The sequence below is a fragment of the Seriola aureovittata genome, chromosome 4 (genome assembly GCF_021018895.1).
Source record: "Seriola aureovittata isolate HTS-2021-v1 ecotype China chromosome 4, ASM2101889v1, whole genome shotgun sequence".
NCBI lineage: Eukaryota > Metazoa > Chordata > Actinopteri > Carangiformes > Carangidae > Seriola > Seriola aureovittata.
In genome coordinates, this window is record NC_079367.1 from 18,134,935 (window position 1) to 18,161,150 (window position 26,216).

Here is a 26,216-nt window from a genome sequence, read left to right on the forward strand (position 1 = left end):
GTTACGTTGTAATGTATTGGATAACAAGTGGATTTAAATAGAATTGACCATAGATTCTCTAAAGTATATTCTGGCCATGAAATTCAAGGACAACTTTTTCACCTTTAGAAAATAATTTAAAACTGCACTTAAGTGTAAAAATGCCTTGACCCTATGTAAGATATGACAGAATTTTAAATCACATTTAATATTAATTTTTACTTTTTTTTTTGGTCTATATATTTAAGTTTTAATCCCCTTTTAACTTTTATTATAATTTATTTTCTCTTAACACCATTGCAACTTCATTGGAATTTATTTTGCTGTCCTGTTTGAAGCACCCTGTAACGTGAGTTTTGCTCAGTAGGTGGCGATATAATCGTGTATTTACGCTGGGTTGCGCGTATTAAAATCGACGAGGGAGAAGCTTTACATGTGGACTGGCTGCTGCTGCCAACACAACGTTTAGCTTGTTTATAACCTGATATTACAAATTAATTACTCGTCTTCAGACACAGACACGCGCACAGGGAGAACCATGGCATCCAGCTGTCGACGGCCTGAGCACACAGCTCCTCCAGATGTGGTGAGTCGCTCGGTTTATTGTGTTTTTGTAGCTGCTAGGCTAACGTTTTGCCTCAGCTGCTGTATTTTGGACATTTAACGACCTTTAACTATCACATATCATATACGGAGTGGTGGTCTGACGTTAGCAGCAGCAGTGTGTTTTAATCATGTGCTCTCATCTCCGCAGTTCTACAATGAAGAGGAGGCGAAGAAATACTCTCAGAAGTGAGTCTGGATGTTGCACTGTTCACTGTGTCTTGGAGTTAAAGCACAATATTGATAGATGTACATATGTTCACCGTGGTATCGCTGTGTTAAAGGGAAAGTACATATTAACATGTACATTTAGTTGGTAGTTTATCAGGTGCATAAAGCTAAAACTAATGTAGTGTAGTACAATAGTCCTGTAATAAATCCTCCTTCATCTGGGTTGTGATGTTCAGTTGTATATAGTTATATAGTTCAGATGTATGTATTAGAATAATATATGTTAAATGTTTTTTTTTATCCTGTGTCATGCTTGAATTTTATGTGTATCAGTTTGGTTGTTATGTTCTAGTTTGTTTTATTTTGTTTGTTTTATTTTCTGCATGTCCATGTTTTCCATTGGACTGAATCATGCTTTTGTTTATTTGCTTGTTTTAATATGTGGAAAAGTGTGTTCTATGTAAGTTATTTTAGGAGAGAATAAAACCGAGCCAACAAACAGAGCGTTGCAACAATGAGACAATCTGCAGTAAATCAATGGGCAACTATTTTGATGATCAACAAAGTAAATTTTCTAAGCCAGTACTCCAAATGCTCTCTGGTCTCAGCTTCACAAATGTGAGGATTTTCTGGTTTTCCTTGTTGTATGTCATTGTTAGTGGAATTTGAAGATGTCAGGCTGTGGGATCTTGTGATGGACATGTCATCATTTTCTAACATTTTCATGCTTAAGAGTTAAAAATTAACAATGATTAATTGAGAAAAATATCCAAAGAGTGACTGATAATGAAACCAATCATTAGTTGTAGCTCTCAATCAATATGTTGTTTCTTTAGTGTTGTGCAGCTTGAGTATTTTGTACTGGACTGTCAGTAACCAGCTGCAGTATTCCCTGTGTCATTCTGCAGACTTGCTGTGGAGCTTGCAGAGAGATTACTAAATCCAACACCAGATCTGACAGTTTGCAACGTGTAAAGGTTTAATTTCATGTGAGAATGTCTTTACATTTTAAACGATTTTGTTGTCTCACAGCTCTCGGATGATTGAGATCCAGACCCAGATGTCAGAGAGAGCTGTCGAGCTTTTGAACCTGCCGGAGGGACAGCCATGCTTCCTGCTAGACGTGGGGTGAGTGACACTGACTATGTTTAATAGTGACGGCGCTATTAATCTGATTAAGACAAATTTCCATGCTAATACAAATTTTTCTATTAAGATGAACATAAATAAGATCTCAGAGTAAACATAATCTTACCCCGTGTAAAGCTGTGGTTAACACACACCATTCTGTTTCTACGTCAATAGTTGTAAAAATAACTTCTCTAAATACAGTGGTTTTCCACATACCATGACGGTAGCAACATGACAGAAAGATGGAGTTGTAGGTTGTCTGATGTAATGACACTACAGGGAAGTGGTGGTTTTTCTACAGTCTGAAAAGGTGACTATGAAAAAACTATGTTTGAAGTGATGACAGTAAACATCTGGTGGTGGTTGAGAACCTCTTCATCTGAATGTCACCAGTGTGATATTTTGTTATTCTAAGTTTTAACATAAGACCTTGTAAGATCCAGAATTACACAGTGACCTTGTATGTGTTTCCTCTGTCTCTCAGGTGTGGCTCTGGTCTCAGTGGAGACTACCTGTCAGAGGAGGGACACTACTGGGTAGGAGTCGACATCAGCAACGCAATGCTGGGTTAGTCTGACACTGTTACATTTAACCAAACAAAATGCAGAATATAAATGTGATTAAAGCAGAGATTTCTGTCTTATCACTCGCAAAATAAGAATAGTTTCTCATGTATTTTTTTAGGGTTTGTTTGTTTGTTTGTGTAATTATAAATTCAGTTTAAAAGGCGATCTGAAACACTGATCAAATGTAATTGTCTTCCTGTGACAGATGTTGCACTGGACAGAGAAGTAGAAGGAGACCTTTTACTGGGGGACATGGGTCAGGGGATGCCTTTCCGACCCGGCACCTTTGACGGTTGCATAAGGTGAAAAACGAGAGCGTCCTTGTGTTTAAACAAAAAGAAGAAAGAAAGAAAAAACATTTTCCCTGGATTAATTTCTGACTCGGTTTTTCATTTATGTGTTATTCCCCGTCAGTATTTCTGCCCTGCAGTGGCTCTGTAATGCCGACAAGAGGACACATAGTCCTCCAAAGAGACTCTATAGCTTCTTTACTACTCTCTACTCTTCTCTGGTAGGTTTTTATCACTCTTGCTGACTTCTTTGACAACAATTTGAACATCCATGTACCACATTTTACCGTGAAGACATTTACTTACTTCTCCTTGCTCTTTGTCTTTCAGTCAAGAGGCTCACGTGCAGTTTTTCAGCTTTATCCAGAGAACTCAGAACAGGTGAAAATACACTGTGGATGTAAAATCTAAAGTTTTCTCCAGATTCTTGAACTTACCTTCGGTCTTCTTCTTCCCTCTCTAAAGCTTGAGCTGATCACATCGCAGGCCATGAGGGCAGGTTTCAGCGGAGGCATGGTGGTGGACTACCCCAACAGCAGCAAAGCTAAAAAGTCAGTACCTATCAGAAGCGGGGCTTTTATTTTGACATGTTGAGCTGCGGCCATCCACAATTGATTCCTTCCTAATAGCCTTTGAAATTAGTACCAGTGTACTCACAACACAACACTAATTAGAACAGGACGGCATCCATATTGACTCACATATAGTCACATTAGTCTTGTGATGAATTATTGATCATTAAAATGATCTGCCTGATTTAACTTTTCTCTCTCACGCACTCACACTTTGTTTATTTCCAGGTTCTTCTTGTGTCTTTTCGCTGGAGTTACAGGAGTCCTTCCCAAAGTAAGAAACGCAGGAGTTAGCATCAGTGGATATTGTGGATTGTTTGATTTGTTTTAGCTACATTACGGAAACTGCTCTCTTTTTGTTCTTTTCAGGGATTAGGATCAGAAACTTCAGACAAAGCTGTTTCAAACCAGGTCCAGTATTCAGGACAAAGGTAAAGAGAGTCACACACTGGCTCTATTACTACTCTAAAAAGAAAGGTTTCTTATTTATTGACTATTTATCCAACCAAATATATCTAAAGATTTATTAGAATAGTAGAGGGATTAACTGAATGATATTACTCGGATGATGACTTTATCTTAGAGCTCAAACGATTGTATTACTGTTCATATTTGCTCATTTCATCTTCTCAAATGCAAAGATATACTGCTTCTCTTATTTCTTTTTTTCTTGTGTGATGGTATACAGAATGTTTTTTGGATTGTTATCTGGACAGCACAAGTAATTTGAACATTGGGTGTTGTGAAACATTGGGTTCTAGGAAACTGAAAAGCATTTTCATTCTCAATTTGTTAACATCTTAATGATTGTTGTTATTATTAGTGGCAGCTCTAATTTATTTTGATTAGGATAGTCCCAATTTTGTTATTCAATTGTATTAAAACAACCCTTTAAAAATCTTCCAGTTTATTTATTCGCAGTTAGCAGAGTAAGCCGGTCTTGGCGTTGATAAGTGCAGGTTCAGTCGTACCTGTCTTGACGAAGCCAAAAGACCAAGAGAAATCTAAAAGGGTCGTTGTCCTGCCTGATTTAAAACTCTGTCAGGCAGGTTTTCCTCCCTTTCACATAATAAAGTTCAAGTCTCTCTTCATGGTTACACAGAGAGACTGCATGCGTGTAACTTTTTTGCATCAGAGTTTTTTCGTAAAGCTAATCAGCTACACTTTGTTTTTGTGAAGATGTCGGTTCAAAAACATGAAAGGCAAATCAGCGAAGAAGGGACGAGATTGGATCTTGGAGAAGAAGGAGAGGAGGAGGAGACAGGGGCGGTATGTACATGACAAATACATGGATTTATTCATTATCTTGTGCTGAAATATTCATGTTCTAAATAATGCAATATGATTTTAAATTGAGCTTAAATTGAATAATCTGATTAGATGTGTTTTGTAATGGTATCTCTCTCTCTCTCTATCTCCCTCCCTCTCTTTCTCTCTGCCGTGTGTTGTGTGTTTGATGTCCTGCAGGGAGGTTAGAGCCGACACAAAATACACTGGACGTCAGAGGAGACCTCATTTCTAGCTCTGACTCATGCAGCTGTGCCTTCATTGGCACTCGTCTGCGCCGCACACAGTCAGCCACCTCTGGAGCTGCAGAGTGTCTTGGCTCAACTCTTTAATTCAAGTGGATGAGAGAGAGAGTGAAATACTATTACGGTCAATCATTTTTGTATATTTGGTTGAGTCTTCACACGGTGGTAAGATGGCACTCTCCGTGTTCATGTCAGCTGGAACATACCAGGTACATGTGCAGACATGCACTGCCCACTGGTGACATAGAATTTTTTATAGATTATGAAATGTCATTCTCCATTTCTGATCAGCTGTTTATTGTTTTATCTACAATATTTTCTCAATTAAAACTAAACAAAAAAAAATAGATTTTTATTGATTTATTGATTTTTATTTTATAATTTTTGTCCAGAATGTAAAACATGTAAAAGAAATTGAACAACTTCCATGAATTTGTGAAACTTCAGTCTCACAATCCAGTGCTATAAAAACTATTCTGTAAAGGGGATATGCAAAATGACACATGTAGTGCATATATAATACTTGTGTGTAATTGTGTATGATGCTCCTGAACAAACTGGCAGTTCATTAATTTAATGAAAATTATAAAAAGAGGAGATACAGTAAGTAGAACTGTAAAACAGAATAAAATGACATAAACTATCTATACTGCCAAACAACTTGTATTGTGATGTTTTATGTGGATCATTATTATCAGTAGAGCAGCACATTACCACCATTTAAAGGAGAAAGGCTATTAATAAGGTAATATAATTGTTCCAACTGCATCTTCACATTCAGGGCTTTAAAGAAAAACTAATGTCAGACAGATGTGTAAGGTACACAAGTGTATTTGCAATTTAAAGTCTAAAATCCTGGTTTTTGCATAAGATTTCTGGATCACTGAGGTCTTCCGCTTCTTCCAAACCAGTCTGCACGTCATCCTTCCGACAGAGGTCGCTGTGCGCTTTGGCACAATACAAACCACCTGGGCGTTATCTCTGAACCTGCTCAATCAATAACCAAATCCAACACAATTTCACCACTCAGCCAACCGACCTCTCCGGGGTGGTCATTTCTCTGTAAATCTAGTCTTCAGTCAGTCAGACAGACGTCAACAGAGCTAAAAGAAACTTGGAGAACTGACTCACGTTTTAAAAAATAAAATAAATAAATAACAAAAGGGTCAATTAGTGCGGATTGAGGAGGAAGTTGCGGGTGTGTAATGGGTTAACGGCGGAAGGCCTCGCCTCACCTTTCGTGCGCGTCACCCGGTTCTGTAAAGTGGTCCCACCATCCCAGCACCCAAACCAAAGGAAGGGATAATCTCACCACGGCTAGACGCATCATCCAGTCGGTCTCCGCCCCGCCGCTCCATCGCCACACGCATCCAGACCACAACGAACTGAGGGAATAAGAGTGATTTACCGGAGAAACAGGGAACCATGAAGGACCGAATGCAAGAACTTAAACATGTGAGTTTCTGTTTGATTCTTTTCACTGGTTTCGCAGCCACCTGTTCTGTGAATAGATGCTCTGTGAATTCGCTTTCAGATGATATAAAAGCGGATTGAGGAAGCTCAGACCCTCAGAGCCGGGCGCGCTGATTGAGCAACAGTTGTGACTCGGCTCTGATGGAGGCTGAAATGTTGTGTTTTATCACCAGCTACAGGCGGATATCGCTCCCAAGCTTTACAGTGCGTGTGAAGAAGAAAAAAGAAGAAGAAAAGGCAGCTGAGATAAATGATTTCAGATGTTTAATCAAAGTAAAAGTCGTTCTTCCTCTGTCTCCCAGCGAATAATCACTCTGACCCTCCAGTTTGTCTTCCTCAGGCAATTTATAGGTTATTGGAGGATGTCTCTGGGACTCGAGAGGAAGTTATAAGACAGACACTTGGCCCTTAATGGTATTTAATTTTATAAGGTCATTCGGTTCATATTCACTGTTAAATTTGAACATTTTCTGTAATCTGACAGACTACAATAGTAATCCAGATAAAGTTAAATTGCAAATTGTGTATCCTGTGTGTAAATATGTCATCTGTGTGTGTGCGTGTGCGTCTGCATGTGCGTGTGTGTGTGTGTGTGGTCTGATCGATCAGGCCTGAACTGAGGTTATGTGATTGCAGTGGTAAATTGGTCCCAGCTCGCTCATTCCACCTGTTAAATGTCCATCCTCTGCGCGTCACAGACGGTCTTATCCGAAAAAGAAAAAAAAAAAAAACCCATAACCACCCACACCCAGCACAATGATTTGTCCATTTCTAACAATTTGTTTTACATTTAATCAAGGCTCCGTGAGAGAAAATGGAGTTCATTCTGACATAAATTAATCAGATTAACAATCCCACATTCTGTAATCATGAAAAGGAAATCTTTGGATTTTACATTTTGATCTGGTTATGGCTGTAGACACACACACACACACACACACACACACACACACACCAAATAGTTTTTAAACAATTTTATAATTGATGTTTAAAGCCATTTGTTGTTGAATTTGGAGGATTCATGACTGATTCATGACTATTTTTGGTCTGAAACAGATACAGAAGAGTCATTGAGTATTATCCTCCATAGGAATGCTGATTCGAGCTTGATATAGGCTGTTGTATATGTGTGAGGGGTAAAGTGGTCATTGTCAGATCTGGGTAATTGGCAGTTAAGTTGAGGACAGAGAGGGGAAACAATTTACAGCTCCTCAGTTTTCAGTGTAGATATGAATTGGCCTCTAGGGAAACAACCCAGCCCTGCCAATTATAAGTGTGTGTGTGTGTGTGTGTGTGTGTGTGTGTGTGTGTGTGTGTGTGTGTGTGTTCAGCAGAGGCGTGTCTCCAGTCTGCCATGCTGCCTTCTCACAGTGCAAGAAAGATGCAGTTGTCAGAGAGACAGAAATAGCCTAAATCTTCCTCACCAGCTTTGGTGAGAAACCTCAACCAATATTCAACCAAACCGTGTGGGGTCAACAGAAATGTTATTTCAGCTGCTGATTCTATTTTCTTTTATTATTTTTGATCACATCTTTCATGTCTGAGAAAAGGCAGCTGGAGCAGATCAAGCCAGAGCCAATTTCAGGTGATCCAGACCAAAATAAAATAGAAGTAAATTGCAAGTCACAGACAGTTATTTCCCATCAGCACTAGATTAATATTGTTTTCTGTTTAAAGCCTCAAGTTAATGCAGCTTTCTGAATCTCGTGGAGATGTCTCCGTGGGTCTGGAACACACTTCATAACAGCACACTGTATGAGGCATGTGCAATTGTATAACAGCTCTGAACTAGTGTATTGCAATGGGCAAGGGATTCTTGTTTTCAGTACTGATTAATCCGTCAGTTATTTTTGATCAATTGTAGAGAAAATGCTCATAACATGTTCCCAGGACCCACGATTACATCTTTAAACATTCTGCTTTGTCTCATAATAAGATATTTCATTTACAGTGATGGAAAAAAAAAAAGAAAAGTATCAAATGCTCACGTTTGAGAAGCTGGAAGAAGTAAATTTTGTCATTTTTGTTTGATAAATTATCAATTAATTAAAGGTTGTTTCAGCTCTGTGAGTTCAAGCATCAACTTGGGGAAATGTTAAACCTTGTGTAAATGACACTGCTGAGAGGTGGTGTTTCTACCAACACTGAGTTTGACATTAAAGATGTTCTCAGTGAAAAGTTATACCTCCCTTTCTACTTTGCTCACTGCAGGGCCATTGATGAATGAACTTGTGACAGAACATCTTAAATGGGATGTATAGATGACTGATAGTTCTCTCCTTCACTAAGACATCACTTTGAACCTTTCAGCTGATTGCATGAACCCACGTCTTATTGCTTCCACATACCTTTGCTGGACTAACTTTGGTTTTGTGTTTTCTCATTTTCAAACATTTTGTACAACCGGGTTTTGAATTTATTTGTGGCAAGAAACAGGATCATACACCTGCTGGTTTGGTGCTTCATTTTCTATCTGTATAGTCTTTGTTTTTTTTCTTCTAGTTTGAATGAAATTTGAGTCTCTCCAGGAGTCGTATGCTTATAGTGGTGGGGATTTAGGTGCCCTATGTTGCCAGGGAAACGGCTCCTAGTAGAGTCTCCCAAGTCAAAGTGGTCCCTTGGTAGGGGCCTAACTATGTGAAGGCAAGGCCAGTCAAACTTTACATGGACATTATGTATCTAAACAAAATCCAGTGTCAAGGCTTTCTTGACATGATTGTTGGATTTTAAATAGGAACGTGCCAGTGCAACCTGTTCATACTGATACTCCTGCTGATTGTGATACCTCAAACTCAAATGTAAATCCTAGTCTGGAACCTGCTGTGAATTTTGTAATGAAACTGAGTTATTGTGGATTGTGCCATTTCACCAATACCTGATCCATAATTGTTAAGTTTGGAAGAGTTTTTAGCATTTATTTGGGAAAAACTCGTTCTCTCAGTCAAAGGACCAGTGTGTGGGATTTAGTTGCGTCTAGTGGCGAGGTTGCAGATTGCAACCAACTAAATACCCCTCCCCTCACACCTCCCTTCCCAAGCATGTAGGAGACACTACAGTGGCCAGGTAACATAAAAACACAAAAGGCCTTATCCAGAGCCAGTATTTAGTTTGTCTATTCTGGGCTACTGTAGAAACATGGCGGTGCAACATGGTGGGCTCTATATGTAGATGTGAAGGGCTAATTAAAGGGTGCGAAGCTACGAAAACACAATTCTTAGTTTCAGGTGATTATACACTAATGAAAACATAATTATGAATATTATTTTCCATTTCTGCCAATAGAGCCCCCTAAATCCTACACACTGGTCCTTTTAAATGTTTGCATTATTTTTACTTATATTACTTACTTACTTAATAATTGTTTTGTGCTACATTTTGGTATTTGCTTAAATGGAAGAAATAGTTTAACTACAAATACCATATTACAAAGATATTAGATAAGCATGCATTTGCACATACAGACCAAGCTAGAAGAAGAGGACTTCATTTTCCAGAGTTTGTTATAGCAGTGTCTTTTTGTGTGTTTTTGTACAGTCATGGTGCGAGTTTACTCACCCATGTGCTTCTGTGTCATTTTGGCAGGAAATTGAGTTTTGCTCATGTTTGTGTGAGGTTGGAGGCTCGGCTCCAACATTGCCCATATGCACATAAACCTACTTTACGAGCTCAATACCTGCCTATGACTCTGTTCTTCCAATAGCTCATTAGTCTACTGCCTAAAGCTGCCTGTTTCAATAACTAAAACGATCATACGGCCGGATCTCTTCTCCCCTCACCTCGTCCCATCGCTCCCATTTGGCCCAGCAGTTATTTAGTGACAGATGGCGCCGATGTGATGCGTTTGTCAGCCTTCTTCAAGCTCTGAAACCTAAGGGGAGACATACTGATGAGGTTATTACAGATTTCACACACCACAGGGACTGTTATCAATCAGATGTGATTGTTTGTCATTTTGCGGCAGTGAGTTATTTATTTAGACAGGCATTATGAAAGCTGCACCTGCAGCAGGTCATTTCACCTTCATATCTCCTCATTTTTTCCTGACGTTTTATCAGCTCCGTCTCTTTTCCAGCTGTCTCATCGTTTGATTGACTATATCTGCCTCTTTTCCCATCTCCATCTCTTTAATAATAACCCTCTCTTTTCTTTCATCCTCTCTGTAATGGTGAGTCCCTCCATTATTGCTCTTTGCTCTTTTCCTATCAGTGATTTATCAGATGGGTTCCTGTCCTCCCCTACGTTTTTGTCTCCTTTCTCCCTCTTCTCTGTGCAGCCTTGTTAGTCAGTGTTAGTATTGGTTTATGTGTGTGTGTGTGTGTGTGTGTGTGTATGTGTGTGTGTGTGTGTGTGTGTGTGTGTGTGTGTGTGGCGGTGGAACTCATTGTCACTGCCTGCTTGGCGTTAGAGTGACACATTAACTAATAGGATGGATACAGAGCGCCGACTCAGAGGCTGTGTGTGTGTGTCTTTGACCCTCGTGTTTCTCCTTTTACTTTTCACTATCCCTCCTCTTTTTTCTCTGCTCACATCCATCTCCCCTTTTTTTCTGCTTTATTCCATGTCTTTAACTCTTTTTTTTTTCTTCTGTCCTTGACCTGATCTTAGCTATTGCACTTCCTCAGTGACACAAACAACAGCGAGAGTAAAGAGCCACTTTGCTCTGCTGTTGAACTGAACACCGATCCGACAGGGTCAGAGGTTTTGTTTTTCCTCGTTCAAAGCTTCAAGCCTCTAAACTCTCAGATCTGTGGTTGCTCTCTTCTGAACCCACAGTTGAGCCTTTATCCTTAAGCGTCCTTAAACTCAGGGTGGAGGGAATAAAGTAGCAGTAATTGTCATCGTCCTGTATTGTCACTATTAACCATGAGAAAAGTGCACGCATACACACTCGCAAACATATTATTATATCAACACATAGAGGCTGCATAATTGCATTAATGAGCCATGAAATGAGTGTGACCGATCTGGCATTTCACCAGGGACTTGTCTGTCTTTGCAAATGAGGTGACAGTTGCAATGATATCCAGTATCTGTTGGCTGCTAATATTTTATTTTTTATTTTTTTAAACATGTGAATGGACGGTCCATTGAGCAGTACACAATCCTCTAACTAGTAAATTGTGAAACAAGCACTCGTATTCATTATAGGTATATTTCTTTAGATGGTGCCTACCTGTGAGAGCTGTACTACTGTTGGTTTTGTGGCGTCGTCTGCTTGGTAAAGTCTTGTCACTTGTTTGCTGCACATAAAGAGTAGCAGCTCCCGAAGCTAATATAGATCCTAATAATACATAAACACGATTCTGTAATCAAACCTTCCCCATCTGTTGTGGGAGAATTGGCTTCAGGTCATCTTTGTCACTGTTGCTAAAATTGAATTTCTAATGAGCTGACCTCTTTCACATCATTTCATAATCAAAGGCAGCAGTGCGGTTCTGCAGCAGCACAGACGACACCTTTTATCACAGATTCTTGTTGGAGATTAAGACCTTCAAACATAGTTTACAACCAAATAAATTGTGATTTACCTCACTATAGGCCCGAAGTGTTGCCAGTTTGAGGCTAACCACCAATTTAACGAGTTCTCCAAAGTAAACAACAAAACACATTATTTGGCGTCAGCTGCTCTGCAGAGTGACATATATTCAGAGTTAAGTGTGTTGAGGACAATCATCTTCAACAGTTGCTTTCTCTGAAAAAAATATTGCTTTGTCAACCACTTCTACAATTGTTCTAGGACGGAAACAAATAGTTGATTAACTGATTAGTCGATAGACAGACAGTTAATCGGCAGCAACATTCGTAACTGATTAATTGTTTAAGGCATTTTTAAAGCAAAAATGTGAAACATTTCCTAGTATCAGTTTCTCAAATGGGAGGATTTTCTGCTTTTTTTTTTTATTATTTCATAGAAAACAGAATATCTTTGAGTACTGGACCGTTGGTCAGACAAAACAAGTGATTTGAAGACATCACCTTGGGCTTTAAAACATTGTGATGGGCATTTTCTAACATTATAAAGACCAAAAATTCAATCACTTGATCGTGAAAATACTCTGCAGATTATTCAATAATAAAATCATCTTAGTTTCAGCTCTAAAACATATATATTTCTAAATACTTTGTCTGTCTGCCTCTTTCCACCTTTGTTTTCTGATATTTTTGTTGCCTTTTCTCTTCCTGTCTTTTTCGTTTCCACTGCCATGATCCTTTTTCTACACGTCCTGCCATTCCTCTATATGCCTCTCACCCTCTGTTACATTCCCCCCATATCTACCATGTAATTGTGTTAGTGGTGCATTGGTGCTGTCACGATCCTTCATGGTCAGCGGGTTACAGAGTGAGGCGCTCCGTATATATATATTCCACAGGGGTATAAGGGGAAGAGACTGGGGGTGGGAAAAGGCATGAGTGGTGACAGCACATCTCTTTTCCCTGCCTGTGATCTGTCATTAAAGCTCAATTGAAGCTTTATGACATTTTCTCACCCACTTCTGCAATGCTGAACACTGGCTGACCACCCGCTGCTGCCTACATGCATGCCCAGGGCTGACAAGTTGTGTTTATGAACATCCACAACAGCATGTAATTTATATAATCATATCCATCGGCCAATTATGTGCTAATAAGCCAAATTGGAAGTAAGCATCCACTATTTAGTCTAAAATGTCAGTCATCTCATCTGAGTCCCTGTGGCAGAAAGAGTTATCTCTGCGAGCTGACAGCTGCAGACATTTGGATTCTGGCCTGAAATTGATTATCATTGATTTGTGGAAAGACGTGTTATTATTCTAACTCATAATTTAACCTTTCATAGCTTGGCAGTTTGTAAATTTGTATTTAGTCCTGTTTAAATGGAATCACTTTGATGATTACCCTGTAAAAGGTCAGAGAGATGTCACGGAGGCAGAGGGCGGAGAGGGATGAAAGACTGAGAGAGGAAAATGGAAAGAGGGATAAGATGAACTGAGGAGGAAGATGCTGTATGAGGAAGATCAAGTTTAAGCTATTTGTCATTCACATCTATATATATATATAGTATGGGATGTTTTTCTCAGGAGAAGGTAATATAAACAATATAAAAACATCTAAAGTGTGAATTTGTTGGATAAATGAATGCTGACGTGGTCTTGAGGAAAGATAGTGAGATGACATGACTAGGGAGAGAAAGACAAAGGTAACTGAGTCCGTGTTGTGTGGGCCTGCCGCTGTAAGGATTCTGTAGTTAAGCTGAAGTGTGGAGGGAGGAGAGAGAAGGCGGCGAGTGAATGACGGACAGGGAGAACGAGAAAGAAAAAGGAAGATGATTAAAGGGGGAGGACATTGAGGAGGATTGTTAGCCAAAGGAAATTGTTGCATATGCACACACGTTGACTCTGTGCCGCTGTGGTGGCATTGCCTCATCTCGTCTCCCACCCACATTCTTCTGCGTGAATCCGCTGAACCCTGCTCTCCACGGGCAAGGCTGATAAAACCATCTTGTTAACCTCGGCCAGATATGTTTTTCACTGGAATGCAAAGCATCTGTGCTTGAGAAACTAGATGTATGTTTATTTGAACAAAATCAAATAGAAAATCTCACATGAAAAGACGCCGGAAAATAACAGGTAAAATAACAAGGAAAGAATCATAGCTACAACAGATGTGCTGATGGAGCCAAAACTGCAAGGAAACCGATCATGTGGCCCCGTAAAGAGTAACAATTAAGTCTTTAATTGCCTTCAGTGGAAGGGAATTGGCAGTTAGCAATGAAGAATTCTTGTGCTTTATCAGCATGATATTAGCAGGAGTGCATTGATCAGCTCATGCACATGGAGAAAATCCGTGACATCTTTTTTCCAGCTGAAAAGCATCGGCTGAAATTCCCGTCAATGCCCCACGAATCAAAGATGTAGACTTGTTGATTTTTTTTCGAGGACGGTTCCTGGTCGTTGTCGGTGAAGAGACAGGAGAATAATGTTAAAGGAAGTGAATGAGTTTTACATTTGGCTGGTGCTCTTTTGGCTCGATCTGTCACTTCCTTTGTCGTCTCGTCAACCACACTGCTCCCTGGTTGTGTAATTATCCTGTCTCGATAGCCCTACACCACCTCCTTCTCTGCCATCAGCTGGTCGTTCTTTTGTCATCTTTCTCTGACAACAAAAATATGAGCGAAGATTCAATCCTTGCAGAGTTAAATGATCATTTCTGCGGTCACAGAAATATTATAATTCATGCTCTTGACTTTTGCGTTTATTGTTCTGGTGATCTATATATTCAGTTGAACCCCTGTATTCCCAAGAAGACTGAGTATGACTCTGCATGCTTAAAATATTAAGTGAAAATGAATTTTCCAGTGTGATACCCGCATGCTGTAGATCTCTTGGTGTGTAGGTGGAGAATGTCCTGAGGGCTTTAGCAGGGGAGCAGGTGAAGGCATGTCGATGTCTATTATTATAAGTGGGGTTGTGCGTATGTGTACTGTTGTATGTCTATCTTTGGGAGGACCACTTTGAGTCTTAAATAGTGAGAGCGAGGACATTTTTGACCTGAATTGGTTTTCTCTTTTATGCCTATAGTAGTATCTCAACATACAGACAGATATAGAGAAAGTCTTCTAACCTTAGAAAGACTATAGTATTAGGTTTCAACCAATACCACAATCACGTTACATTGGATGAAAGAGATGGGAAAGTTCCCTTGAAAGTTCCTTCACGTCATCTGAAAATTCTATACGAAGACAATTTGCACTGACAATAAACTGTAGCTCCTTCTCTCTCTCTACTTCTGTATTATTAAGTTGGATATATCAGAGCTTTCAGAAATATGAGAGTTTCTGTGTATTTAAATGACTTTGTTGACACGAACACCATTTACAAGTCAGAGACTGGAAATAATGGTAATTACTAAAACATGAACGCTACATAAAGCAAGGGCTAAAAGAATACAGCAGAAGAATAAACCTGTGTGTGTGTGTGTGTGTGTGTGTGTGTGTGTGTGTGTGTGTGTGTGTGTGTGTGTGTGTGTGTGCGCGTGCGTGTGTCTGTGTGTGTGCACATGTGTGCGTGTGTGTGTGTGTGAACCTCTGACCCAAGTCTGAAACATCACTTGTCCTCTCAGATTTATATGTGAGCAACAAGTGGAGCAAAAAAAGTCAGTAAAAAGACAGTTTTTATTGTTTGTGTCTTTGTATTTGTCTACTTTAGGAAGCATGAATAAATAATTGTGTGTGTGTGTGTGTGTGTGTGTGTGTGTGTGTGTGTGTGTGTGTGTGTGAGAGAGAGTGAGCACATATCCATAATGAATGTTATGTGGCTATATAATGACAATAAATCTGGTTACGCTCTCAGTATTCCTCAGTGCAGCTGACACAGATTTTTATGAGTCATTTCTAATGGGACTGCAGGAAGCTGCTGGAATTGACTGTAATACAAAGATGCGGGAAACAGGTCTGCTTTAATATGGAAACACAAAAGGACAATAAAGTACTGCCCACATGGGTTTCCATCTGTACTTGAACTATCTCTCACTGCTCTTCTCTCCTGTATTCTGAGATAAAAGTGTGAACAGCGTCTGAATGCATAAGACTTGCAAGTATACTTTATTCCCTCCCTCTACATTTAACCTGACTACCTATACGTCAACTCTCACACTCTGTGTCCTGTTAGTGCACATCTTATTATAGTTTCACAGCTTTCAATGACCGTTGTGTTTCCCTGGTTCTTCTCCTCTTTCCGCGCGGACATCACTAGATGTCTGGTTTATCTCTTGCTCCCTCACTCTTGGACTATATTTCCTCCTCCTCCTGTTTACACTGGTTGCGCAGGCTCTGCCTTTTGTCTTTATGGAGCGACTCCCTGCTGGCGTGGTGCCCAGAACAACTCTCTAATCTAATGAACAGCATAATCAGGCCACTACTCCTGCTGGGGTGTTTCATCCGAGTGTTGGCCCCAGAGGCAGAGTGCATGGGGTAATGGGGGCCAGCTTGTACAGGCCTTATTCTCTCCGTGTGTTTACTGTCTGTTACATATTATCAGTGTGTCAGCTGTAGTGTGCATGTGTGTTTGTGTGTCTGAGCATCTGCTGTGTGTGGACAGCTAAGTCCAACACTGCAGGCTGAGTCAAGAGTGCAGCACTAAAGGCCTCTCCCAGCAGCTCAGTGGCTCAGCAGGAGCTTCAGATCTGGGTGTGAGTTGGAGGTTTTCTGGCACACCGCTCAGTCTTCTCCCCTCCTGACCACTCAAAGTAAAACCAGACCAAGGCCCTCCTCTCTCTGCAGGAGATACAGCATCTCTCTGTAGAGTCTGAACACACTACGGGTGCTATGGGGACTTATTCTGATTCCCTGCTTGTCTTCCTCCTCCTCCTCCTCCTCCACTGCCTCCTGCAGCTGCTGCCTCTTTTCTCTCTGCTTGTAATAGTCTGCATTTCCTCAAAGGCACCTCATTGCCAAACCCACACCAAACTTTTATTTATTAATACCAGTTGTGTGACATCCATGCATCATATTTGGTATTATATCTGTCACGACAGTTGAGCACATTAAACACTTCATTGTTTTGGACAGAAAGGTTGTCTGTTGATTTTTAGTATTAATGAATATAAACCCTTTATATAGAGAGCATAAAACAATCAAGTTTTTGTCGGATTAAATATAGTTTGAGTGGGTTCACACAGTATTAGCGTGATCACAGTGGGTCTGCATTCCTCTCACTTAGATTTGTGCCAGTTGCCTCGCCATCTCTCTCTGAAGTCTGTCCTCCCCCTCTGTGTCGGCACATCACATGCTAACACTCCACAGAATGACTTTGTGTCTGAGAAAACATGAACACGCATGCATTAGCTTGTATTCATAATTGTTTTGGTAAACTCCAGACACAAATTAATGCAGTTTAATGTTATTCACAGGCTCCACTCGACAAAAGTCATTTGTGGAACATTAAACTCAAAGAAGGAAGTTCATTTTGGGATTGTTATTTTCAGATTTTGGTCAGTTTTCAATACCAAAAAAACAAGACTTCCTTCGGTGAGACTTGGTTGTTTTCAGATGTTTAGAAGACAGTTTATCTCTTTGCTCTCCTATAGAAAAAGCTTTTGTAAAGGGTACGGTGATGTGTTGCATGTTTGGGAAACCAGGTGTTTTCACTTGTCATAGGAAAAGCACAGGTGTTACTAATAACATCAGTGATGGCTCTGCTCAACATTGACAGTGAGCCAGCATGCAGCTAAATCGTATTCAGCCATCATTAAGTTTATTAGTTTTGTTTATCGTATCATATAAACAAATCGCATTTACTATTCAGTATTCCTCGCTTTGCTGCTGCTGCTGCTGCTGCTGGTGTGTGTGTGTGTCTGTGTCTGTGTGGTTGTGTGTTTGTGTTTGTGTTTGCTGAGTCGACTATACACTAAGACACTTAACAAATAATACAATATTCACACTCGGCAGAGAGCCTCAGCACAACACAGATCTACCTGTTAATGTGCAGTAATGGAACCAGCACAGACATAGATATCACTTACCTGCTGATTGACCTCTCACTTGTCTGGAGCCTTCATGGCAAACAGTTGAAGTGGAATCAGCAGCAGTAACAATGACAATGGAAAAGTTTCCACTGCTTCCTGGTGCCATAATGCATTGCATGCACATAAGTGTCTCTGTCTTGCCGTCTTGCCCGGCCGACTGCCCGCACACACGAGTGGCATGAAAATCGACTCTTGGTGGTTTTTAAATATTAATTGGACCTTATTGTTACAAGACTTGATTTAAAATGTGGGGATGTTCAGGAAATTGTCTTTACAGCTGTTCCCTTTCTAAAGGCAGTGTGTAGCAAAAGGTCTGTCTGAGCCTGACCTGTAATTTTGACTGTGGCCGCTATACTGATACACAACCCAACGCTATTCCTGTGAACCATAGGGGGCACTACATGGACATCCTCTCCATGTAGAGTTGGGAAGGCTGAGGGTGGCTTGATGTTTGAGCTGCCTGTTGTTGAGAGGGAGAAACGCCGTACAAAAAATCATAATTTTGATATAAATAGCTGGGAAAGTCCCTCACATATACATAAGATCGTTTAAGGAATTATTTCGGCCAGAATAGGATGAAAACTACATTCCATCTCCAGAGTGCTGATAAGCAAATGGAGCTCATGGGCTGCTAATGGGGAATTGAATTAGTTTGACAGTGGATAGATGGATGAGATGAAACCACATGAGATCCCTGCTAATGTAGAGTAATGGCTAATATGTGATTAGAAATGAGCACATATTTCTGAATGAATCATTAGATGCTGAAAACTTTGCGACTTTTTAACTTTATAGGATGAACCAGTTGAACTATAAAGTTTAATTCTTGGATGTTGGCAGCTTTCCCCTCTCATCAAACAGGCTTTATAGGCCTATTTAGTCATTTTTATGGCCATGTAAAAATGTTGAACCACTCCTTCAAGCTGAAATGTTAAAATGGCTCTGTCTACATGCTGGTGTATGTGTGTACATGTAGGCTACTGTATGTGTGTGTGTGTGTGTGTGTGCAGTGAGAAGTGTGTAAAAGTCAAGGTTTTCTCTGCCTCTAGGTCCTAATTCAATAATAAATTGCTAATCACTTGACCTGTGGGTTTAATTACAAGTGCTGTTAAGTGCTCCTTGTTTCTAATCAGTTGATGGGTGGTGAGGTGCGAAGAGTGTTAATGCTGTTTCATTTAACCTTGAACTATGTTGAAATGTTCATATAACTCCTAAATGTGTGTGTGTTTGTCCAGGGGAAGGAGACCACGGAAGAAGAGGATGAAGTCGCTGTTGGGATGGACAAAGGCTTCATGGACGAATTCTTTGACCAGGTTTGTTTATGTCACAGTGGTTCTCTGTCAGTCACTATTATTCCCATTCACACATTAACAGCTTCATAGTACGCTAATAACGTGCCATCTTCAATAAAAGTCCAGGTCATTTGCTACACTACAGTCTGCCCGGGTATCATTCCTCTCCCGATATTGAATCCAATCGTGTTGGTTTTTCAGAGCACTGCAATCAATCTCATGCCATTTCTCTTCCCTGGGGAGCATTGATATGATTTATAGCTATTGATATTGTTGCTGGTGTGGCATGGATCATTATGTATTTTTATTTCATTTCAAAACGACTTTATTGATTCAACAACACAACGATGTTCTCCTCGTCCAGCTCTGAATAACTGCATCAGTGAATTCACTTATTTCTCTCCAGTCTCTCCTCTTGTGCATGACAGATACTCTATATGCACCAAGACTGTGTAAAACTGCATCTATACATGCATTCGGAAGTGTATTTTCCTGTACATGCTGTGCACTTGTGCCGGGAGCACAAAGTGAACATCCTCATGGTTTGCAGATGTGAGGGGAGGGGGGGAGGGGGGGAGGGGGGGGGGGGGGGGGGGCATTTCAATGTAGCGGCAGTTGTCATCTCCTCCCCAGAGAGACCTGCTGTGAATCATCAGTCATGTGGGGCCAGGCTCACTTTACTCTGTGACATCTTTCTCTGTGAGTAAAGTGGCCTCTGTAATGCCTTCTTAATGGGCCTGCTACATACATCTCCCACAGTGAGTGGGTTAGAGGTAAAAAGCAGTTCAAATAAGAAGAGGGCTGGGGGAGACTTTACATCTTCTATATATATTTCATATTTATATTTATCATGTCTCACCCTCTGTCACTGCTTTATTACTTATATTTAATGAGCCAATCCCTTCATTTAAAAAAAAAAAAAAAAAAAACAAAACAAACATCTGTGTACATCAGTGGCTAAATCATCTGTGACTGAGCTGCAGGTGCATCAATCAGAAACCTTGTATAGATCAAAGGGGACAGTCTCAGCAATCATGACGACATATGGAAAACACAGACAGACAACATCAGCAATAGGAAGCAGCCATTGCATATTTTAACTAACCAACACGCATATTATGGAACCACTATATATAATATAGGAGTTTGCTCATTCATTTCGCTCAGTGCTGCTTTCATGCGGCCACAACCGCCGCCTGCCTCTCAGCGGTTCAACTACCTCCTCCTCCTCCTCCTCCTCCTCCTCCTGCATTAGCATTTAGATTTCTCCATTCAGTGTGACTTCATGTAAGTTTCACTGTTGTGTATCTCACACTCTGCCTGGTGTTTGTGAGCTTAGAGACAAGTCTGTGTCACACTTGTGCAGATATATTTCAGAGCATCATGGTAGAGGAGCCTCACCGCTAAACCAAAATGTGCCTTAGGTTTTGTAAAACGGAATGAGTATCCTAACTGAACTGTCAAGCAATCTAATGTAACCCACCTTTATGGAAATGTTTTCAATGTTGCCTTATCCAATGATACATGTTCAAGTCAGTTAACATAGTAAAGGTTGTGGTGGAAACCAGAAAAACACAATAGCCTAATGTCCCCTTTAACATGTCCCCTCTCAGTTGGTTGTGCCTTGAAAGCCTCAGACCTGGAAGCATCCTTATGAGGTGCCCAAATTACCTGAACTGGCTCCTATTAATGTTAAAGGAGCTGTGGTTAGACTCTGAGATATCTTCCTGAACCCAGAGTTAATTTTGTCAACAAAAACTATGATGACAAATACATTATTTGTTAAAAATCTTTTACTTAACAACGACAACAAGACTTAAACTAAACAAAAAGAAATAAAAAAAAAAAAATGATCATGTGAAAGACTGACATACGGACAAATTACTGAACTAATTACCGTTTGAATACTAAGACTTGTACAACAACCTGCAGGCATCTGCATAATCAGACAATGTAGCCTCTATCTGCCTAAAATATCTCTTGTTCGGAGGTTGATTTAGCCACTTGACCTATTGCACTGCCCTTAATAATAAGAAGCGTCTTGTAATCAGTAATGTTATGTCTCGGTCTGTTGTGTTATCTGACGTTAACAGTTCTTAAACTAAATTCATCTACACTCCACTGAAAATTAGACAAGAACAGCTGGGCCAAACTGTGAAAATGTGCAGGTAGCAGGTAGGCTAAGGTATCATCATTAAGTGCGATGGATGTGACGTTGTTATTTTCAATTTGCAGTCCATCCTCTAGATGATTGCTGAAGAATTGTCACCATTAATGTTCTCAAACCAAACCCAGACAATGAGCAGTATTTCAGTGAACAAGCGAGTGAAGCTGAAATATTTGCTGCTCTGTATTAGAGAAGACAGGTAACTGTGGTAACGTGAGCAGGAGCAACATTAATGAGCAGTTCTGTTCAAACACTCCAAGTTTGGAAATGAGTCAGTCTGCCGTAGTCTGTTGTAGCAGTCTGCGTATTACTGCATAGCAGAAGGACACGGACATTGCATGTGAATAAGTAAACAGTGGTTTTTCCACTAACCTCACCGCAGACAAGAGGGACTCCTGTAACGATGATAACAATAAAGATGGCAGCAGCTGTTGCCTCAAAAGGAAGAATTCAAGGCAAAACTGAGACTAAACTTTGACATAAACTAGACTAAAATTTCTTGAGTAAAACTAACAAAAATCAAAACAACTACACATTTTCTTCAGAAGACTAAAAATAAAACTAAATCATGTGTCAAAATGAACAGTGAACCATTTAGAAGACCAGCCCTGCGATGCCACATCTCAGCTCCTCGTGTCCACAGTCTTATTCTCTCAGTCACGACCCAGAGCCTGTAACCACAGCTGAGGGTTGGAATGAAGACTGACCATCTTATCACGGCTCTGTAACCACCGTGGTCCCGAGATCATAGCATTGCATTAGTGCAGGCAGAGCACTGAAGTTGTGCTTGTATTAGCTGATTGGCATCAGCTACTTCATTCATGCTTCACCATCAGTGACTTATTCATCAGCTCACTGGCCACCAGCTGACCAGTAATGTCCAATCTTATTTCACATAAGCATGTACGCAGTTTGCTCCACCACCCCGAGGTTTTGTTATTTTTCATATGACTAAGATTTAATTTTTATGTGTTTTATGATGGAGGATCCTTGTTGCTACTTGGATTATTTTAGAACTCCATCAAAGAGCAGAGCTTTTTCTTGGTTTATGGTCTGTCAGAATTAGTTTGTTGGACCTGCTGTCCAATCATCTAACAAGCATTGCGGACAACAAACATTTTCTGTTTATTTCCTTGATGAAAGTGTCTCTGCCTGAGCAGTGGTCAGTACTCAATGCCGTCTATTGAACCCAAGAGACCCAAGCTCATCCACATGATACAGCCATTCTGGCATCACCTGGACTGAGCGGTCCACCGTTTATCAGGAGAGAAGCATGTTGTCGGATGGACGTTGCAGATCTTCATTTTCACTGTTGCACTGCATGTCAGAGGTCGAAGTCTGATTCCGATCTGTCCCATCTGCAAATAGAAGAGATGTTACCCAAGTATCTCCAAACTGGAGACTCTACAGCCCATGGCTGCATCTCAATATCCTGTCCATTAATATCCAAAAAGAGGGAGTGAAAAAGTACACACAGGACTAAACATCCTCAATTTGACGTTTGACAATCAATACAGAGGCGATACATGTTAGAACTTGAAAATCACACCTAAAACACTGTAATTATAGGATGTTTTAGCTCTGAGGGAACACTTCAACCTCTAGCCTTTTGTCTCACCTTTATCTCCTTTTTATTTCTGTTCTTCCGCTGCTTCTCGCCTCTGACAGACTGCCTGTATCCATCGTAGATAATGAAGCGTCCCTTTTTTGTTTCCCGCTGTCTGGAATTTCAGTCTGTTACATCTGTCTCAAGTGAGAAAGTGAAGAACGAGGGTTAGGGTTAGAGACCACCAGGTGATAACATGTGACAGAGGGAGATGTAGATTGTGAGGGGAGCAGATTAAGGGAGAAGAGGGATTGAAGGAGTAATCAGGCTCTAACCCTGAATGGATGTGTTAATAAGGATCTGGAGGGGTAGCTGACAGCGGAGAGACTGCTGCAGCCCTCTGTCCTTCACTCACACCATAAACATCAGCCTCAGAGAGTGGATATCGATTTTATAATGTGTCTGTGGCATTTGTGTGAACATCGGTGTCTGTTTCTGCTTTTCCTACATAATGTGTTAAAGTATCATGAACTACATTGTGTCTGGTATCAATCTGTCTGGTAGTACTTGCACATGTACTTTAGTCTATACCTGTCTTTACCTCATTATCCTTATACTGCTTCTAGCAATGTTTCATTTCTTTTTTTTACTGGAACTCGTTATAATAACCTTATTCAAGTATTTATGTGAACGTAGGGTGGTTTATGTGTAAAATTCATTCATGTGACATGAATGTTGTTTTTACTTTTTGCCCTTGTTAAGCACCTTGTAATCTCTGATTTTGATAGCTGCTATAGAAATAAACTTCATTGTTATTTTTACCATTGTAATATGGCAATTAAAGGATAAGGCTGCATTTTATCAATAACAAAACATGAACTTTTCAGTCTGTCTCTCAGCCTGAAGCAGCTCACACTTCCGTGCCATAGATTTCCTTTGTCATCCAGAACCGTTCAGACCAAAAGTGGAAACCAAATCTTGGAAAAGGAGGGAGCGTGAACAATTCACTTATTGTTTACGTTAATTTTGCTTGTAGGTTACATTTGCTACCATTTTTGGACTTTTAACAGTTTAATTGGAGGTCATAGTTTCATGTAGTATGTTCTCCTTCCAAGATCTAATTTATATTTATATGTTTTGCCTTGTAAGCCCTTGAACCTGGATATATCTGTATACATGATAAAAACTTTTATATTCTTTGTTATAAAAATGGTCATTGTAGTTTATTTCTCCCGGCTCATTATACTAGAAAAGCAGTGTCAAGACAGAATCCACACATTTGCCAAATTGATGAATTGTTCTGCAGTGTACCTGCTGTATCAGCGCTGACATGAAGCGCTACAGGTGGTCGCTGTAATGAAGTGTGTACCTTCTGCTATGTCGTTTAACAGCAGGTATGACATTCGACGTGGGCCGTTAATCTCCACACTTTCAGTGTAAGAATGAATCTGTACCATACGTTGTCTGTTGACTTCACAGCTTTGATAGAAGCGTGTGCATGTGTCTGCATAATGTGATGCTTAGTTGAGGCTTCAGCCTCATGTGGTCATGAACTAAGCTGCATACTGACGATGTTTAAGTAACACAAGACTGAAACCTGTTGTCTCTCTGACTGATTGATAGTTCTACATACAGGACAAACGCTAGACAATTAAATCTATTTATCTAGTTATTTTTGATGATGCTGGTAAAAGGTTTGTTTACATTCGTCTTCACCTTGTGCTAAATCAGAACTATACTTTGAGTTAAGATCAATTTAAAAATGCACTATTCAGATTTTTTTTGTTTATTCAACATCTTAAACTGCATGTAACTTGAAGTTGGTGGTAAACTGTTGATTATGAAAAATAAGAGTCATTTAAATAGCATTTTTAAAAACCGTCATAAACTACTTTACAGACAGAAACCAAAAGAAGTAAACAAAAATTTAAAAAAACAATATGCCTTGAACAATTCATAAAGTCAATGAAAAAGATTTTTAATCTTATCTTTATGCATTTTTCACACTATAACATGCATATAAGCACCATTACATTTGTCAGTACTCTTCTTACATTGTGTCGCAAGGCTGATTTCATGCCCCCAAAATCCTTCACCTGCTGATGCAAGAATGAAGTGAGCAAGAGCAAGACAGACTCGCTGTGGCCTCAAGCTTCTAATCATTAAACCTGCCAGATACATTTTTCTTTATTTTACACCAGAATAATGACAAAGATGGAAAACTGCAAACTGGAAACTGTGACTGAATCACCAGCTGTGATCATGTGGATGGTTGACAGGACATTTGTTTATAGGACATTTGAAGGAGATACAGAGAAAACGTCATGTCAAGTTCATAAAGAAAAAGTTCCTAAAATTGCCAAAGTGATCCTGTAAGCATTTATGTTTATTTGTTTTTGCATGTGTGAGAGCTTCTCAGCAGTGTCTGATATTGGTTTTTCTCCCACACCAATAAACTTTGCCGGATGTTTTATGAGAGCTGAGAGACTCACCGTGACACATGGTCTCTAAACTGAGACAGCTTAAAGTGGTTTCATCCCCTGCTTACTTACCGTGTCTTTCTCTTCCTCCTCCCTGTATTTCTGGCTGACTCTCTTACTTTTTAACACTGTGATCTCTCCCCACCTGTCTGTTTTACATTTGTTTAACTCTGGACTCACCTCACTGTGATCCTGTAGTGCCTGGTCTCTTCCCAGTGGTCTTCCAGAGCCAATTAACTTGTTATTAAAAAATGGATCCAATCAGCAGCTAATTAAAGAGATAATGAGAGAATAATGACCCTGGGTGAGAGGAGGAAAGCTCGGGAATCTATGGATGGAGGAATAGAGGGAGAGCAGAGCTGTGAGAAGTGACAGAGGAATGGAGAAGTCAAACCACAGATAAACTTGGGAGAATGGCCATGGATGTATCATAGGGAAGAATCAATGGAGAACAGGCTGGTCTGTATCGGAGCAGGTGTAGAGGAGGAGAGAGTGATCGGGGGTAGATGACAGACTGAGATGAAAGTAGGGATTGATGAAGTCAAGCTGTGACCTGGTGCTCGTCAAGCTGTTACCTGAGCCAGAGGCAGCACAGCTGGTGACGAGGCAGCAGGGATGAGGAGGGAGGAATGTCGTACCTGGATCTTGGGGGCAGATGGTGCTGGGAGGTGCAGAGTCCAAAGGAGGACATATGCATGTGATGCACTTCCAGGGCCAGATTTCTTTAATGCATTTAATCGTGTGGTTAAAAGAATGGTTCAACATTTTTGGGAAATACCTTTATTCGCCTTCTTGTAGAGAAGCTCCAGTCTGCAGCCGCTTGACAGTCACTGCACACAGTGATTCAGAGCCAGTTGTTGTTGAGTCCACACATCACACACATGCATAAGAGAGTTCTTCATTGTTTGTAAA

General features: G+C 40.2%; 2 protein-coding genes across 5 annotated transcripts in view; both read left to right on the forward strand.

The window, feature by feature from the left end:
- The first annotated feature begins 374 nt into the window (after positions 1-374).
- bud23 (BUD23 rRNA methyltransferase and ribosome maturation factor) lies at positions 375-5,504 on the forward strand. Its single transcript, XM_056375008.1, has 12 exons — positions 375-565; positions 734-771; positions 1,786-1,881; positions 2,369-2,451; positions 2,656-2,752; positions 2,865-2,961; positions 3,071-3,121; positions 3,206-3,291; positions 3,541-3,586; positions 3,682-3,743; positions 4,492-4,581; positions 4,780-5,504. The coding sequence occupies exons 1-12, from the start codon at positions 518-520 to the stop codon at positions 4,832-4,834; spliced, it is 849 nt and encodes a 282-aa protein (XP_056230983.1). The 5' UTR covers positions 375-517; the 3' UTR covers positions 4,835-5,504.
- Positions 5,505-5,799: 295 nt separating this feature from the next.
- stx1a (syntaxin 1A (brain)) overlaps positions 5,800-26,216 on the forward strand; it is a 57,408-nt gene continuing 36,991 nt past the window's right edge. Inside the window, exons 1-2 of one of the 4 annotated variants that reach the window (XM_056375005.1) lie at positions 5,800-6,299; positions 19,055-19,132. In XM_056375005.1, the coding sequence (XP_056230980.1) occupies positions 6,270-6,299; positions 19,055-19,132 (108 nt within the window). In that variant the 5' untranslated portion in view covers positions 5,800-6,269. The remainder of the gene's footprint in view (positions 6,300-19,054; positions 19,133-26,216) is intronic. The other 3 variants (XM_056375006.1, XM_056375007.1, XM_056375003.1) reach the window with 3 other exon arrangements.

Bases quoted from the DNA above. Each gene is read 5' to 3' on its own strand.
- bud23 (XM_056375008.1), top strand. From the start codon at position 518: ATGGCATCCAGCTGTCGACGGCCTGAGCACACAGCTCCTCCAGATGTG. The intron at 3,122-3,205 runs GTGAAAATACAC...CCCTCTCTAAAG, and splicing joins ATCCAGAGAACTCAGAACAG to CTTGAGCTGATCACATCGCA. The intron at 4,582-4,779 runs GTATGTACATGA...GATGTCCTGCAG, and splicing joins AGGAGGAGGAGACAGGGGCG to GGAGGTTAGAGCCGACACAA.